The sequence below is a fragment of the Myotis myotis genome, unplaced genomic scaffold, assembly GCF_014108235.1.
Source record: "Myotis myotis isolate mMyoMyo1 unplaced genomic scaffold, mMyoMyo1.p scaffold_m19_p_16, whole genome shotgun sequence".
NCBI lineage: Eukaryota > Metazoa > Chordata > Mammalia > Chiroptera > Vespertilionidae > Myotis > Myotis myotis.
The window spans coordinates 7970210-7989235 of record NW_023416320.1 but is presented as its reverse complement, the minus strand read 5'-3'; the positions used below and the strand labels follow the sequence as shown (position 1 = coordinate 7989235).

Below are 19026 nucleotides of genomic sequence, written 5' to 3'. Positions count from 1 at the left end.
CTGGGATGAGTCAATTTTCAATTCCCATCTCTATGGACAATAATCATTACTATTTACAACAATTTATTGAGCAATAAAACTGACCAAAGGCAGTGAAAAGCTAGAACTACTAACAAATCAGACTACTCAGTAGGGTATGCCAGACAACACACCTTGCATTCCATAGTGAAACCCAAAATATGTCCAAAATGTGGTTGGGTCTGAGTTCTTTGTCTCGTAAAACTGAAGAATGGATTCAGGGACAAAAATGGTGGGAAGAAAACAGAATTTATTGGCGGGGGATGGGGGAACAAAGCTTTCGGGAGGAGATATGTGGACTTCCTGCAAGACAGCAGGAAGTGGGCCCCAAATGGGTTACCCATTTAAGCTATTTGTTTAGGGCAGTGATGGCGAACCTTTTGAGCTCGTTGTGTCAGCATTTGGAAGAACCCTAACTTAACTCTGGTGCTGTGTCACATACAGAAATTTTTTGATCTTTGCAACGATAGTAAAACAAAGACTTATATTTTTGATATTTATTTTATATATTTAAATGCCATTTAACAAAGAAAAATCAACCAAAAAATTGAGTTTGCGTGTCACCTCTGACACGTGTGTCATAGGTTCGCCATCACTGGTTTAGGGGATGTTTATATACTCTGTTAGCTTCTGATTGGTCCCGTTAAGGCAGCGGTTCGCAGCCTGTGGGTCGGGACCCCTTTGGGGGTCAAACAACCCTTTCACAGGGGTCACCTAAGACCATCAGAAAACACATATATAATTACATATTGTTTTTGTGATTAATCACTATGCTTTAATTATGTTCAATTTGTAACAATGAAAATACATCCTGCATATCAGATATTTACATTATGATTCATAACAGTAGCAAAATTACAGTTATGAAGTAGCAACGAAAATAATTTTATGGTTGGGGGTCGCCACATGAGGGAACTGTATTAAAGGTTCGCGGCATTAGGAAGGTTGAGAACCACTGCTTTAAGGAATTCTGGCAATATCCAATTATATCAAAGTTCAAGTTCCCACCTGTGGGAGGACCGGATTAAGGACTGCCACTTCAGGTCCCAGGTGACATCACTGTTCCCACCTGGCCAGGTCAAGGGTCAAGTTTTCCCAGCCCAGTGCGTTTTGCCTCCATGTCTGACTTCCTTTCCTCCTATTTCCATGTGGTCCCTGTCTGCGTACCTAGTCCTCTTTTTCATTAGAACACCCAGCAGTCTTTCCCTTTTTCCCTGATGGATCCACATTTAAAACTTCTTGCACATTGTGTGGCTCATATGAGAACTCAATACATTTAATTTGCTTCTCTCTATTGAAAGAATGAAAAACAAGGAATTGAAATTTTACGGTGTTTCTGCAGAACTACAGCTTCCTGAATAGGGGCTGTACCAGGTAGATTCACCTTTGTTTTCCTTGGGCCTGGCACAGTGCTTGGGAGGATTTTTAATGGCTGTTCAGTAATTGTTTGGTTGAATGGAATTGTGTTCAAATATGTTCTAACTCATTCTTTTATCTGGATAAACATATATATCAGGAGAAAATACGCTTATTTTGCTTACATTGTTATTTACCATATTTTCAGACAGGGATTAGAAAATATATTCTAAGCATGTAAACTGGTAGCCTTGCAAATGGCTGTTTGCTTTAGTAGTTGAGATTGTGTGAGTATAGTTAAATGAAAATCCCACCCCTTAATAATAGCAAAATAGTGATTTTGTTGTGTGCAGTCTTAAGGCGAGATTATGCTGTTTTCACTGTGGATGGTGATTTTTACCCATGATAGAGCAGGCTAGCATATTCACATATGTTACAGCTAGAATAATACATTGCTTTAAAAACCTTTTTTTTATCTGTTTTTTAGATTCATTGTTTGACAAAAATTTATTCTTAAGTAACTGAAAAACACACACACCGCAGTGGATACTGTGGATTGTAAAATGAAGGAGAAGCTTAGCTTTACTGTGGAGTCTGAGTCTGGGTGTAACCTAACTAGCTAGACGATATGCAATTCTTGATTGACAGCAGGACCAGCATTATGCAGATTTTGTAAGAGAGAATAGCAGCTCAGAAACCGTGGGCCTTGCTCAGTTAGGAATCACTACATTCACCACTCATGCTAGTTTTTATTTTTCTGTCTACTGGATTTGTAAACAAATAGGACAAAACAGTTCCTCTTTTGTTTTTATTAAAGTGATACTGCAGTGCAGTTTCAGTATCAGCTAAGCATACATATGTGGAAATCTGATATTCTCACCAAATTAGCTAATTTTTAGCTGTGTTCCATGCTTATCTCTAGACCGTTGTTTATTAAATCCTATCTTGAGCTGCTCTCTTTATACACAAGTGTGTTTTGCCTGTGCCTTCCTGCCTGTTTCAGTGAGAAGCTTTATGTAGGTCAGGCTTGGCTTAAGCAGATTTCCTGAACCTGCGTCAGCTTAAGCTGGAGGAATTTTAATAAACCCTCCCCTGTAGGCGTGGGCCTAAATGAGGCTAGCCTAGTTAAGCCTGATCTTTTTCCGTTTGTGAAAAGAGCTGAGCAGAGCTGAAGGCTGCATGGTGGTTTCAGAAACTGCTTCCTTAATTTGAGACAAGAACAATGGTAGGAAAGGCTAGATCTTCCAATTTTACCTTATCTGAAAAGCTTGATTTGCTAAAACTTGTGAAGCCATATGTGAAAATCCTCGAAGAACACACTAATAAGCATTCAGTGATAGTGGAAAAGAATAGATGTTGGGATATCATAGCAGTTAACTATAATGCAATTGGAGTAGACCGCCCTCCTCGAACAGCGCAGGGCCTGCGCACCCTTTACAAAAGGCTCAAAGAATATGCCAAACAGGAGCTATTGCAGCAAAAAGATACCCAATCAGATTTAAAAAGCAGTATTTCTGAGCCAACCAAGAAAGTTATGGAGATGATTCCCCAGATTTCCAGTCTTTGCCTGGTAAGAGACAGGAACCACATACAAAGGTAAGCTTTATTTTATTTTGTTGTGGAAAATTATGGCGCCTCCTATCTATTGGGCTCTGGCTTAGTTGTGACAGAGATATGCATAGTAAGCATCCCCACACGGGAGCAATGAATAGTGTCTTTGTTTTGCGTTCTAAAAAAAGAAAAGTGAGGCTATAAGGAATTTTCCTGCTGCATTTCATTTAAGTCACTTTTATTGTCTTCCCTTCCCCCTTCCCTCCTTCTGTAGTTTCTAAAAAGTAAAGATTAGGGAGGAATAATTGGGATGAAATTTGTGACATCTGTTCATAAACTTTTTAAGCTTTAAAATTAAATTATGTAATTAGCTGAGAGAGAGACCTTTTAAGATTTCATTTAAGGTTACATTTCATTGGAATTTTCAGTTTCATAGAAAGTTAGTTGCAGGAGAAATGGAACCCTTGCTTGTATGTGAAATTGTCACTGTCTCCACTTATTGAATATTCTTTGAGCTAAAAAACTAAAATCAATAATTAAGTAAACTTATTAATGGTATTATTGCATATGTTAAGACAGTTTAAGTTATTTTTATAACATTTAAAATAAACACGAGGAAAGGAATTAATGCCTAATTAGGGATTCAGGTTACTTAATAAAATCTAAAGTTTTTGTGTATTAATGGTATAGTTTCACATTGATCGTGGGTCACATAGGAAAGGACAAGTTTTCACAAATTGCTTTGCAAGGATATCAAACTGCATTTTAATATACCAATAAGAGCAACTGGTTTCATAAAGTGTTAGAAACATTTTGTTGTTTTTAAATTTATGCTCTACATAACTACTTGCCTTGGAATCTTAAAAACTATTACCTTACTACTGATTCAAATTTTAACCCCTGGGAAAAGATAAAAATGGTAGCTACATTTTTCTGAGCCATTTAGGGTAATTTAAACAAGTTGTAAACTTCTTGTTAGTTGAGAGACCTTTCAAATAAAGCTTTACAATGTGCTTTTCTATTAGTGGGAGAGTCATTATATAAGCACATTTATTGATTACCTATGAAATCTTTTTGAAGTTAGGAGAGAAACAGGGAAAAGAACCTTTTAACCAAACATATTTGTTACTTTGATAATTTACTGGGATCATTTTTTGAGCCAAGCTTCTTACCATCTACTGCTTATTTCTAGTTGATAGCATAGTAAAAAAAATACCACTAGTGGGAATCCAGGACATGGATACACAATGTATTAAATTATGAGGCCACTGCTTAAAATGTTCACTGAGATGACAAATGATTAAATCCTCACATGCTGGATGTCAGAAACCTCCACAGTAAGACTGTTTTATACTGTGTTAGTTATTACTTTTTCTCCTCAAACCATAAGAAAAGTTGCTTCTGCGTTACAGGTATAAAACCATCTTTTGGGTATTAAGTATAGACTTTTGTAATTTGAAAACTACACATGGGAACTATAGTTTCAGTTAGTTCCATATTTTAAAAACTGAGTATAGAAGAGAAATAAGATAAAAGTATCTTTATATTTTGACCATTTGCATGTGTATGTATGTAACATACAATCTTTTGGGACATTTCTCTGATAAAAATAATTAATTGATTCATGTATTTTTATACCTACTATTTAAACGATAACAATTTTTCATATTTTAAAGTGAAGAATATTAGAAATAAGCCATTTTAATGCTTGCTTATGTTAGTGTCTACACTGTCATTTTTCATATTAGTGTTTTCATGTAATATATTGATATATTTAATGTGCTTATACTTATTTGACATCGTCTTGAATCTTGATAATTATCTCACAAGTTTATAATTATTCTATAATTTTAATTATGCTTCTGTATAAACATGCCTGCTAATCTTACCAGTCTCTCCATTCTTAGTAAGGAAAATCTTACTGTTTATATTATTTAATATATTTTAAAAATATACACATATTTGGTTAGGCTATCTCTGTAACACATTGATTTATGTCTTTATTTTTACTTCTCTCGAATATCAAATTGTATTTTGTGTTTTTGTAACACAATTGATTCTTACAATCCATATTTCTAAATTTTAGAAACCCTTCTGTTTATCATTTTTGTGACTTTCTCTAAAACATTTTTTATATGATGACCTTACTTATAATGTTTCCACTAAAATGGAATAGAATATTCCAGATATAAGGCATATTTTTAATTTACATGAGAGTATAATGTATATGTCTAATTGTATTATACTCTATTATTGTACATATTAATTTGGAATAGTTATTGTGTAAATTTTTTAAATTTAACCTGAAGTTTTAATATTTATCCATTATAGGTTTTAGAGATGTTAATCAAAGTAAATCTTACCAATTTGATTTACATTTATATTCTATCATTTTGCTTTCAAAAATCATAAGATGATAGCCCAACCAGTTTGGCTCAGTGGTTGAGCATTAACCCACAAACCAGGAGGTAACAGTTCAATTCCTGGTCAGGGTACATGCTGGGGTTGCGAGCTTGGTCCCCAGTGAGTGCGTGCAGAAGGCAGCCAATCGATGATTCTCTCTCATCATTGATGTTTCTCTCTCTCTCTCTCTCCTTCTCTCTCTTCCTCTCTGAAATCAATACAAATATTTTTTAACATAAAATAAAATTATAAGATGACAAAAGAAGTTATGAAAATGGATGAATTTATATAATCTACAAATAGGTTTTTTATAGCATACTATATATTTCATTTGTATCCCTTAGACAAACATCTGATATTATTGACAATTTAATGCCATTAGTAAGTGACATAGGGGGATTTTAATTTTTTTTCTAAGTTCTACTTAAACTATGCTACTTATCATTTGTGAAATGCTCTGTAAGTAACGTTAATATAGCACTTCCATTAATATTCTAATAATCTCTTTCCCTTTCTAATTTTTATTTTTAAGTAAGGCAGAAGCAAAAATTTAAAAATACCCCTCAAGAAACAGGATTATATATTCTTAACAGCTTCATGGTATAACTGAAATAATTTTTTTAAAAACAGAACTTTAAGGTACATTATATTTACATAATACAATATTAATAAACTCTGCTAAAACTGTGGATGCCTGTACAGTTTTATGGAAATAACATGTAAATTTAATGAACTTTCAATGTATTGTATACAGCCTATTTAAAAACATTACACTAACATAACTGTTTTATCTATATTTAATCATGCCACATATGATGAGCACCTACCAGGTTTCAAGTATAGTCTTATGCTAGGTGCTGGGGATGTAGTGGTCAATATAAACCCTTGGCCGGTTAACTTTACCAATGGTTGAGAGACTGAGAGAACAACTGAGTCATGTGGTTTAGAATAGGTAAGATTAAACACCATTGCACCTGAAATTAGATAGTTAGGATAACCCTGATGGCATCTGAAGCCATACACAATCTTAATTTTTTTCTTTCTTTTGACAAATGCAGAAAACATTGCTTCTCATAGATGCCCTTCCAGTATCCTCCTAGAAGTCTTGGAACTTGGTGATTTTTAGATCAGTCCAGGAGAGCAGAAGCAGATCAAGGGCAAAGGGATAGGGACAGCAAGGCCCAGAATACAATTAAAGAACGTCAGGCTTGTAGGAGCAATTGGTGTCTCTTTGAAACCATTAAAAATGGCTTTTCTTTTTTATTTACCTCATTGTCATTTGTGTCGTACTTATAATTTCATGTTCTTTTAAGAGCCATATTTTAAAGTTAAGGATGGGAAATAACATATATGTATATGTTATTAAAATCCTAAATTTAGTCACTCACTTTCAATTTGTTATTCTAAGGGTTAAATTTTTTTGTTTCATAATTTTCTGTATAGCTTTAAAGCTTAATAATGTAATGTACATTAAACATGAAATTATGGTGTAAATATACTCTTGTCTTCATTTGATTTACATTTTATAATGCTTTTTTGTGTGCTATAGTGCAAACTTGGCTGAGGAGGCACAGGCTGGTACCAGTTCACTACAGGTAATGTTGGATCAGCATCCAGTTGCTATTACAGTGGAGGTGAAGCAAGAAGAAGACATTAAGCCCCCTCCTCCACTGGTTTTAAATTCGGAACAGAGTTATACTTTAGAGCAAAGAGAAGAACATGAATTAGTACATGTTATGGACAGATCTGTGTCGCCGTCACTTTCCTCTGTTGACATGAGAATGACATCATCTCCATCTTCCATCCCAAGGAGAGATGACTTTTTTCATCATGAGTGTGGGGGACACTTTAGGTCACAATTAGGGTATGATCCTCAGATTCTGCAAATGCTGAAAGAGGAGCATCAGATAATTTTAGAAAATCAAAAAAATTTTGGATTATATGTTCAGGAGAAGAGGGATGGATTGAAAAGAAGGCAGCAGCTAGAAGAAGAGCTGCTACAAGCAAAAATTGAAGTGGAGAAGCTGAAAGCAATTCGCTTACGGCATGATCTGCCTGAATATAATAGTTTCTAAATATTTTTCAGTTTCACAATATGATAATTTTAATTTTGGCCAAGTTACTTTATCTTGGGAATGTCTTAAAGCAGAATATGTATTATAATGTATCGTTAATCTCTATTATGAAAACAACTTTTGACATTTTTTAAATAATTTAATTATCTTTTGATATATATTATAATTTTTTGATTGTATGGCATGGTTTTATTTTTTTGTCTCCTCTGTTTTTTTTTTCTAATAAGTTTAATTGTTGACTTACAAAAGATGTTATATTTTGATCATTAAAATATAACACACATAATTATATACACAAACACATAAGTAGTCTTTCAAAGCTCTATCTTCAACATTTTAAACCAGAGCTTTGAAAAGCTGTAGTTCAAGGTTTTTAATTCAGTCTAATTTAGAACCAATACTAGCCCAATAACAGGAAGCTTGTGTTTATGACATTGATTTTTATGCTTTCATTTTTTGAAGGAGTAAGTCCTATGACTTTAGTGATGGAAAGTATTTGGAGATCACTTTTTACCCCCTTTTCAATTTAGAAGCTAATAAAACAGGTCCAGAAAGAACTCAATGACTTACTTGATATAACAAAGCTATTTATGGCAGAGCAAGGACCAGCACTGCGTTTTTGTTTGTAATTTCCCCCCCTACTATTCCATAGAAATAAAGATTCATTAAAGCTAACCTCCATATTAAAAAAATTGGAGGTGCTTATTTTATTAAAATAGTTTTTAAAGATTGGGAGGTTATGAAATCAGGGGAATTGTATCAATTATCCCCATCCCCCACCCACCTTTTTTTTTTTTTTTGCCAGAAAAATAAGATAATCTCTTGGAGTTATTATATATCTTGGCTGTAAGATTTAATGTTTTAATTCACTTTTAACGTCTTATTCTGGAAAAGATTTCACAGTAAAAATTTTAATGAACAAAATTAAAATTTTACATAGATTAGAAGTAGCAAAAGTATGTTTATAGTTTATGATATAATCTGTAATGTTTTTTTTTTGGTTGTTTTTTTTTTAATATAGTTTATTGATTTTTTACAGAGAGGAAGGGAGAGGGATAGAGAGTTAGAAACATCGATCAGCTGCCTCCTGCACACCCCCTACTGGGGATGTGCCCGCAACCCAGGTACATGCCCTTGACCGGAATCGAACCTGGGACCTTTCAGTCCGCAGGCTGACGCTCTATCCACTGAGCCAAACCGGTGCTGGATGTAATGTTTTTTTTAAATATTGCTATTTTAGTATTTGTGGAAATAAAACTTTCATTCTTAAAGCACACATATTAAATTTAAGTTAAATCTTTAGTATGTATATTACTTACCGATTTCTATTTTTGCTAGAGCTTTGTTGAGGAAGGATTTTTAAGCCAAGCTTTAGAATGGGTAGGCAGAATTTTAGCAGTACAGTGGGGAAAGGACATTTAAGTCAAAGTGAGCAGCATGAAAAAAGGCCTAGAGAATGGGGAGAAGTGGATCATCGTGTACAAGCACAAATACAGTACTAAACCAGATGATTGTACATGAGTGTAGAGGGCCCATTAAGATAGTGGTCATCTTAAGACATCTTCCTTGACTGTAGCTACTGTTCAGTTCCGGGAGACTTTTTACACGCACAATAAGCCAGAGATCCGCATTTTATGTGAAAAATTTTCCAATTTTAAAATGTTGCAAATAATTTAAAATGTTTAAAACACTACACTGACAAAACATGTGAGTGGATGTCATTCAGCCTGTGGGCTTCCTTTGTGGCCTTAGGAGTAGAGCAGTGGTTCACCAAGAGTAGATCCTGACCAGTAGCATCAGCATCACTTGAGAGCTTGTGAGAAATGTAAATTCATGCCTTTTGAATTAGAAACTTTGGAGGTGGAGTCCAGCAATATTTTCACAAACCCTCAGTTTGAGAACCACCAGACAATATTTTGGAACTTAGCTTGGTGCCTAAATCATATTAGATTCTCAAAAAATTTTGTTGAAAAGAGGAGTAAAAGTGAGTTAAGGGATATCAGTTTGTAAGGTGGTTGGTGCCAGATTATAGATTACATTAAAAACTATTTTTAGCCCTGGCCTGGTAGCTCAGTTGGTTTGAGGGTCCTCCTAATAAGCCTAGGTTGCAGGTTCGATCCCCGGTCAGGGTACATACAAGAATCAACCAATGAATGCATAAATAAGTATAACAAATTGATGTTTTTTTCTCTTTCCCCCTTCCTTTCTCTCTCTCTCAAATTAATAAATAAAAAGTAAACTTTTTAAGGAATCAGACATGAATGTAAAATGGGAAGCCATTGAAGGCTTTTGATTAGGGGGATATATATTAGAGTTCTAAGTTAGTGTTATAATAGCATCTTGTAGTGAGAGTAAAGGAAGTCTGAAATTTAGGTTATGGCTATAGAAATAGAAATAATAAAATAAAGTGGACAGTTAGGATATTATTTTAGCTTGTTGATTGCTTAATTTCATCGACATTTTATATCTGCTATTAGATTTAAATATTTTATACAAATGCCTTGAATATATAATATGATATATCATTTTGACAATTTCATCATCTTTAATCTGTACTATGACTTCTTTGAGTCTAATAAATTTTATAATTGTAATTTGAGGTAATGTTTTTACAATATAATTCTAGTAAATGCATTCTTATAATAGTTTAACTTTTTGAGATTATTGAAAGCAAATTACTGTATATAAAGTAATTCATATTACAGTCTCAGCATGTACTACTCAGAACTGATGTTTAATTTGAATATTTACTCTGTGCAGCTAAATCAGAGTTTTCCAAAATATGTCCTGTGAGAATAATTCTGTGAGTTGTTTCTAGGAAAGAGTTTTGTGTTAAACAAAAGTACAACATGCATCTTTTTTGTGTAATTAGGTTCTAAAATTAGTGTTGAAGGTAAACATGTGTATACAAAATTGCCCTTGGAAGTTCTTTTGCTGCCCATAAGTTGTAAACATAGTCTGCTACTGTCAGATTTTCTCCAGTATTGGTCAAGATTGTTGTTGCCGTCCTGTATCTTTTCCTACCCACATGAACTTAAATGGTACATTGTAGGTTTTTTATTTTATTTTATTTTTTTTATAATTCTTTTTTTCTCCTTTATTTTCCAATGGGGGTACATTGTTATTTTTACAACTTATGATTTTCTAAATGAGGTATTTATAATGACATCCTGAAAGGTAATGAAGCTCTTTCATTTCTAAAGATATTAGCAGATTTCTTAAAATATTCAAATCAAGTATTTTTATGTATAATAATGAGACATCAACTTGGAGTTACTTCATTTTTGAAAGATTCACTCTATCCTTTGCATTTTTACTTACATAAAAATGTTTAAAATGTTTCCATGTGCCTTCTTTTAGAGTAATGTCAAATTTAAATAGACATGTTTAAATCATTTAGAGTGTGATAAAATGTATTTAATATATATTGTTGATGATCATGGTTAAATGTTTTAATTCATGTTCTTTTAAATACAAGGTAATACATTATACTGATTTGTGTGCTCGTTTTGTGTCATAAGACAAAGAATTCAGTACTGTTGAGGTAAAATTTTATGATGAGGCATAATTGAAATAAATTTACCTACAGGATTGTGTTATAGTAGATATCAAATGTACCATGTCTAAATATCATAACATATTTATTTTTCAAATATTAAGATCCACAAATTCTCAAAAATCTATTAAATATTTGATAGTAAATTTGATTACAAGTACTTAAAAAATAATTAGATGAAAAATGTTTGCAATACTTAATACAAAAGATTAAAATCTTAAAACATGCAACCTAGTTAATCATTAACAGTTATGCTAAGTCTTTGCATATAATTTTGATTTGTTTGATTAAAACTAGTAACTAATTTGAATTTGTTATTTTTAATTGCTTTGTAAATAATGGAAAGCAAAATAAATAAGATAAAAATACCACCTAAGTCAGCCCAAACAGTTTAAAGTATATATATATCATTAGACTTGTACGTTTGTTAGCAGATCTTTCATATTTTAAATTATGTGTGAATTCAATTCTGTTACAAAGATTAAGAACCTCTTTAAACATAGAAAACATCAAAAGCATTTTACAGTAACGTGTATGTCACCTAAATTCTGCAATTAATTTTTTGCTATATTTCCTTTATCCATCTATCAATTCATTTTAAAAAATATGTTTTTATTGACTTTAGAGAGAGATAGGAAGGGAGAGGGAGAGACGGAGAAACATTGATGAGAGAGAAACATCAATCAGTTGCCTCAAGCAGGGGATTAAGCCTGCAACCCAGGCATATGCCCTGCCCAGAATTGAATTGGTGACCTCTTGGTGCATGGACACACTCAACCAAAAGGCCACCAATTGATTTTTAAAGAAAACCTATATTACTATTTTTTAAAGTTTTCTTTTGCTCAATTCCTTCATTCCCCTCCCCCCCATTATTTGTAAATAATGGAAAGCAAAAGAAATAAGATAAAAATACCACCCTCAAGCACCTCCCCTCAAGTACTTCCCCCCAATTATAGGCCAGTCTCCCTGATAAACATAGATGCTAAAATCCTCAAAAAAAAAAATAGCAAACCGGATCCAGCAATACATTAAAAAAAAAAATCATACACTGTGATCAACTGGGATTTATTCTGGGATTTCAAGTTGGTACAATATCTGCAAATCCAAAAAAGTGATGCAGCACATAAACAAAATGAAGGATGAAAACCACATGATCATATTAGTACATGCCGAAAGGGCATTTGATAAAATCCAGCACCCATTTATGATAAAAACTCTCCGCAAAGTGGGAATAGAGGGAACATACCTCAGTATAATGAAGGCCATGTATGACAAACCCACAGTCACTGTCATACTTAATGGGCAAAAACTCTAAGCTTGGGGACAAGACAGGGATGTCCGCTCTCAGCACTCTCATTCAACATAGTACTGAAGTCCTAGCCACAGCAATCAAGTAAGAAGAAGAAATAAAAGGCATTCACACTGGAAAGGAAGAAGTAAAACTGGCATTATTTGCAGATGATATGATACTGCATATAGAGAACCCTAAAGAAAACATTTTAAAACACGTTGCAGAATTAGAATACTTCTAAATACTTCAGCATGAGTATTATGAACTAGAATTCGATATTTACTTGTCTATGTATGGTTGGTTCTTTTTTTTGTTTTTATTTTGGTTAATCCTCACTTGATATTTTTCCATTGATCTTTTAGAGAGAGGGAAAGACAGAAACACATCGATCGGTTGCCTCTTGCCTGTAACCAAGGTACATGCCCTTGATTGGAATCAAACCTGGACCCTTTGCTCCACAGGCTGGCGCTCTAGCCACTGAGCGAAACCAGCTAGGGCTGTGTATGTATGTTTTTTTAAGGTAAGATTTATAAACTGTGAAATACACAAAACTCAAGTGTTGAGTGTTGATGGGTGACTACACCTGTGTAGCTTAAAACCCTCTCAAATTCAGAACATTATTATCACCCCAGATAGTTTTCTCTTGTCCCTTTCTAATCAGTTCTCTGGCACCATAGGCAACCCCTATTCTAATTTTTGAAAAGCACAAGTTTTGCCTGTTCTAGAACTTGAGTACTTGGGGTCATATAGCATGTACCCTTTGTTTCTATTTTCTTTCACCCATTTTAACATTTTTAATAATTCACTTGTGTCAGTAGTTCCTTCTTTTTTGTTGCTAGTGGTATCCATTGTATAAAATACCATTGTATCAAATACCATTATCTTTTGATGGACTTCTGGGCTATTTCTAGATTCTGGCTACTGTGTATAAAGGTTCTACGAATATTCTTGTATAAATTTGTTATGGACATAATGTTGGATTAGGGAAGGTATACAGTTAACTTTTTAAAAAACAGACTTTTCTCCAAAGTGATTGTACCATTTAAACTTCCATTTATAGTGTATTTTTAAAAAATAAAGTTTCGCACGTTCTCTGATCGGAATGTCAGAATTGAAATTGATGAATAACTTTTCTGATATTTAAAGGAATTTGAAATGCTGGGCAGATAATTAGATATTTGGAAATATTGTAGTTATATTCATTTTTTATTTTAGCACTTACTGCATATATGCTTTGACAAGAGTTATTGAGAAATATGATGAGATGTGTAGTCCCTGTCATGCTCATAAAGTATTATTCTGAAAATGACCTTTAATGCAAAAAAATACCTTCTAGGTTTATTTTATATTTAATGGTAATTGTACTTAGTTGACATTTAATCTCTCTTACTAGATAAAGAAAACTATGGATGATTACCAGTTTAAAGTAATTTGTGTATTAATGTTTGTATGTTTTTAGTGTAATAAAAACTATGTTTCAAATTTTAAACATATTGCAGTTATGTTAATACATATTAAAAGTTCTGGTATGTTTTGGTAATTTTAAAACTCAAAAAAATAGTCTGCAAGAGTATTTATACTTACACTATTTATTGAATTTGATTATATAAAACATTTTAAATTTTGTATGGTCACTTGAAAACAATGTATTGAGAATTTTTGAAAGGAAAGAAAGAATATTAAAGACTTGGGTTTATGCAATGCACAGTTAAGCCATCCAATCCTAGAGTGACTATGCTGATGATTCATTAAGATTATAATGTCCACCATCAATATAAAAATGAAATTACCTACCTCTTTCTGTTTTTTTCAAAGCATGGTTTTATTCATCTTCACCTTGTGAATCTTGCTGAAAGGCCTTTAAGTCTCTGGTGTATATAGACCTTTTTTTTTTTGTAGACCATTTGTTACTGATTTGAGAAGTACATTATAGGGTCAAGGGCAAAATAGATCAGAACCAAGTTTAGAAATAAAAAGTACAGTTAAGGTGGAATTTTTAGGGGTGGTTTGCCTTCGATGTTTCAAATTAGTCACTATTTTATATAATACAAGTAGGGTGGATATAGGAGGTTATGTTGGATATGTGTTTAATTTCCAATTGTCTTCATTCTGTTTTTTGGAATTATTCACTCCCCTTTTCCTACCCTAAATCCTGCATTTAAAATGGGACTAAATGGGAAAGGGACAAGGGCAAGATGATAATGATGGTAGGTAACATTTAAGGAGTACTTATTCCAGGGCAATAAGCCTTTTTCACGTATTAGCTAACCTAATGCCCTCAACAAGGGAGGTAGGTGTTAGTATTATATTTACTTAGAGATTCTTAAAATGGCATAGAGGGGGAACTTGCCTAGGGTCACATGGCTAGTAAGTGGCAGACTCAAGATTCAAACCCAGCCAGATTAGCTCATGCTCTTAACCCTCCTGCTGTTGTACAGAAGAAAGGATATATCTAAGTCTGAGTACCTTATGGTATTTCAAATTAATTATAGGTAATTTCTGAATTCTCAGAATTTATTGTCTTTTGTTGTATTCCTTTTTCTGGCAGGGGAAGGGTCTTGGACATAACAGTCACTTTTTTAGGTCCTGGGAACAAACACAACAGGATATTTAACTCTAGAACAGCGGTTCTCAACCTTCCTAATGCCCCGACCCTTTAATACAGTTCCTCATGTTGTGGTGACCCCCGACCATAAAATTATTTTTGTTGCTACTTCATAACTAATTTTTCTACTGTTATGAATCGTAATGTAAATATCTGATATGCAGGATGTATTTCGGCGACCCCTGTGAAAGGGTCGTTCGACCCCCAAAGGGGTCGCAACCCACAGGCTGAGAACCACTGCTCTAGAATGTTTTTCCCAGCCATTTGATGAAGACATACTCCCCCTTGCCCCCCCCTTCCCGTTTTACAGTGATCCTGAGAATTACATTTTTCTCTTGGATAACCAAATATAAAACAGGAACAAATTTTAAAAGTGCAGAAAGATATTATCAGTCTTTCATTTAATGCATAGTAACTGCTACTGGTAGAAAACATGCAAAAAGAAAATGAATTACAATTGCACACCACAGCCATAGCCAATTTGGCTCAGTGGATAGAAAGGTGGCCTGAGGACTGAAGGGTCCTGGTTTCGATTCCAGTCAAGGGCACTGTACCTCGGTTGCAGGCTTGGTCCCTGGCTCTGGTCAGAGTGCATGCAGGAGGCAACCAATCATGTGTCTCTCTCACATCGCTGTTTCTCTCTCTCTTTGTCCCTCCCTTTCCCACTCTCTAAAAATCAATGGAAAAATATGCTTGGGTGAGGATTAACAACAACAAAATTGCACACCACAAAGTTTTTTAGAGTTAAAAAAAGTAATCAAAGTGTCTGTCTTTTTTTGTTAATGCTAAAAACGGAAAACTTTATCTGGGGAAATCAAGGTTGATAAAACAACCGAAATAATGTGACAACTATCAATTTATGTAAAAACTGGTAAATTTTGACCTGGTCGGTGTCACTCAGTGGTTGAGTGTCGACCTGTGAACCAGGGGCATGCAGGAGGATTTGGTGCCTGCTTGTGAAGCTATTGGCTCCTGCTCTGTTGTCTGAAGCTGGCCACTGAGTGTGTTAATTCTGGGCCTCTTGGAAGGGATTCTTGTGCTGGCCAATGTAAGATACTGCCCGTGGCTGACTGGTCCTCGGCAACCTGTTTGGAGCTACAAGCAATCCATAGGTTGGAGCTGCCTCTGCTGGGCCTGGTGCGTGCAGGAAGGACCAAGCTGCCCACCAATGCTGGTTTTTACCAGCACCGGGCCTGGGGGCAGGACTGCAAAAATCCTAAGGCACCCCTAGATCCACCTCCGCCTTCCCCCGCCTGGCCTTGCCCTGCCTGTTGGCTGTCTATAGCTGCAGTCACAGGAAGAGCTTATGGCTGTACTCAGCAGGGGTAAGCTCTACAGGGTGGGCCAGAGGGAGTCCAGCAGGTATTGCATGTTTTAAAAATTCTTGCACCACTCTGGTTGAAAATCACTGACATATAACATCATACTAATTTCAAGTGTACAATGTAATATTTTATATATATATATCTTTTTTTAAAATATATTTTATTGATTTTTTACAGAGAGGAAGGGAGAGGGATAGAGAGATAGAAACATCAATGAGAGAGAAGCATCGATCAGCTGCCTCCTGCACACACCCTACTGGGGATGTGCCTGCAACCAAGGTACATGCCCTTGACCAGAATCGAACCTGGGACTCTTCAGTCCCCAGGCCGACGCTCTATCCAATGAGCCAAACCCGCTAGGGCTTATATATATCTTGAAATAATCACCACAATAAGTCTAGTTAACATTGGATATGTTTTTAGAAGGTGGTTCTGAAAATGTTTTTGAGAAAAGTACAGGCTTTTGTAAGATGGAAAACCTAGAATCTTAGAATCAGTGGCCCAGCATGATTACTCTCTAACTGGGACACAAAAGGCTTTTAATAAAATTCAGTCTCATTCCTACTTTGCTGTTTTACATTTGTTCTTATTTGAAAAAACTACAGATTTTTCTTTCAAAGAAATTTGTGGTCTTATTTTAGGTTACCCTGACTTGTTGAATCACTGTTAATTAAATCAGTTGTTAAAACATGTGATTTTAGCTATTTTCCCATGGCTGTTGAAATATTTTTTAATTCTTAGAGTTTTAAAATGTTTGCAGTGATTATTATGTTATTTTACTTTAACTGAGTTTATATGACTTTGAGATAAAAAAATTTGTATTTATTGCTCTCATGGTAATGCTAGTACCTGACATTTGAATTTCTCAGTTTATAAAATGCTAACATGATAATGTCAAATATTCTTTTATACTTCTTAATACAGTCTGGTTTTTTGTGTGTTTTTGTTTGTTTGGCTTTACTTTTAAACATTAAGGTGATCTCTAGTAATACGGTTTCTGTTTTATATTTTTATTCTAGTTCATTCATCGCCTGAAGACCTAACAGTGTCTAAGGGACAAGAAGTGGAACCTGGGAGTGTGGTTAAATATTTCACTGTTGTTTGGTGTAAGGCTTCAAAGAAAAAGCACAAAAAGTGGGAAGGTGATGCTGTTCTTATTGTCAACGGAAAATCTCTTACATTAAAGGACCTGGAAGGCAAAGACATTGGAAGAGGTATTGTGATATTACCTAATGTTTATGAATTGGCCTAAAATTAGTATATATCTTTGGTTACATCATTGAAATCTAATGGGGTTTTATAAAGGGGTCGTTTAAGATGTTTATATCTAAATTTCCTCGTAAACATAAAATTCTCTCATAACGTTTAGTCTTATGTATACTAGCTCGGTGAGGCAGATCCCATCTCGTAGTTTCATTTTCTTCAAAAAAAAGAAAAGGGGGGACTATTATGTATGAAGATAAAACTATAATCCTCATTAATGTGGAGAGGTCAAGACTACTGTTGAATTCTGAGAGTTTGGGGAATAGAGCAGTTGGTCTTTGGCATTTTGGAATAGAAGCTAACTAATTTCTTCCTCTATTAGAGCATTAACATTAAAAAAGTGCTCCATTATAAATCATTTAAGAATATATATATGTTACCAGTTGGTACAGATTGTAAATTTTAGTCCAGTTTTAATAGGGCAAGTTGTAGCAATTTCCAGCTAGTTTAAACAGGTCATATTTTCTAAAATGTGAGTGTTTTATTTTTAGAGCCTTAAAAACATTTATGGTAGACACAGTTCTTATCCCCCTGTAATCACACAATAACTATATGCATTTAAATTAGACAGGCATAGGAGTCTAAAATTTTCTCACTATTTATCTGGTTAATGAGCTCATTTTGAACAAACTGTGACTGACTTACTCATATTTACATTCCATCAGCACCTTACACATGGCAACACTTAATAAATATCTGTTGAATTAATAATTCAAACAGACTTGGTATAAAATATCCCACTTAAATTTTTTAAAAATTAATTTTAGCGAGAGGAAGGGAGATGGATGAGAGAGAGAGAGAGAGAGAGAGAGAAGCATCGATGTGAGAGAGAAACATTGACCTGTTGCCTTTCATACACACCCTGACTGGGATGGACCTGGCAACCTGGATATGTGCCCTGGCTGGCAATTGAACCTGTGACCTTCCTGTGCGCAGAATGACTCTCCAACCATGTGAGCCACACCGGCCAGGGCTAAAACTTGGCTGATTTTTATAACTTTATTATTATTTATTTTTTCTGATTTCTTAGTGTTTTTTGTCTTCTTTTTGTTTTGTTTACCAAAATGATAAATTATGTTTTCATTCTGGCTAATGGGTTATACAAGGCTATTTGCATTCAAAGCACAGTTTTCTTGTAAAGTTATGGGAAGGTGACTATGGTATCAGTAATTAAGTATTCTTAGAGTATCAGGAAATTAACTTTCTTTGTTCTCAATTTAAAGGCACTGGATATAAATTCAAAGAGCTTGAAAAGATTGAAGAGGGCCATACAATGATGATTGGCGGAAAAGAAATAGAAATCATGGGTTCGATCTCCCCAGATGATTTCAGCAGTGGCAGATGCTTTCAGCTTGGAGGAGGAGGTCCTGCTATATCAAGTTCTTCTCAAGCTGCCAAGAAGTGTTTTTCTAACCCCTTAAAAAGTGTCTATAAACCAAGTTCAAAGGAAAATAGGCAGAATAGTTTCCAAAATTGCAAACCACGCCATGATCCATGTGCACCAAGTAAGATTTAAAAATTAGTTTGAATATTCTGTTTCTCCTGTCAAAAGATTGTTGGTATATGAATTTAAACTTCAAATT

General features: G+C 34.3%; 2 protein-coding genes across 5 annotated transcripts in view; both read left to right on the top strand.

Moving 5' to 3' along the window:
• The window catches only part of RAD54B (RAD54 homolog B), a 52020-nt gene that overhangs the window by 10836 nt on the left and 22158 nt on the right, over positions 1-19026 (top strand). The window contains exons 1-3 of one of the 3 annotated variants that reach the window (XM_036337717.1): positions 6908-6923; positions 17200-17394; positions 18667-18948. In XM_036337717.1, the coding sequence (XP_036193610.1) occupies positions 18717-18948 (232 nt within the window). In that variant the 5' untranslated portion in view covers positions 6908-6923; positions 17200-17394; positions 18667-18716. Of the gene's footprint in view, positions 1-6907; positions 6924-12750; positions 12771-17199; positions 17395-18666; positions 18949-19026 lie in introns of those variants that run through there. The other 2 variants (XM_036337716.1, XM_036337715.1) reach the window with 2 other exon arrangements.
• LOC118670620 (fibrinogen silencer binding protein) lies at positions 2544-8400 on the top strand. 2 transcript variants are annotated; one of them, XM_036337718.1, is made up of 2 exons: positions 2544-2970; positions 6878-8400. In XM_036337718.1, exons 1-2 carry the CDS (start codon positions 2597-2599, stop codon positions 7401-7403), a joined length of 900 nt encoding a protein of 299 aa, XP_036193611.1. In that variant the 5' UTR covers positions 2544-2596; the 3' UTR covers positions 7404-8400. The 2 variants fall into 2 exon arrangements, 1 of the variants encoding a protein (XP_036193611.1); XR_004972408.1 differs by lacking the exon at positions 2544-2970 and adding an exon at positions 5746-5967 and having other exon boundaries at positions 6878-6924.

Coding starts and splice junctions, on each gene's coding strand:
- LOC118670620 (XM_036337718.1), top strand. CDS start 2,597: ATGGTAGGAAAGGCTAGATCTTCCAATTTTACCTTATCTGAAAAGCTT. Junction 2,971..6,877: donor GACAGGAACCACATACAAAG/GTAAGCTTTATT, acceptor TGTGTGCTATAG/TGCAAACTTGGCTGAGGAGG.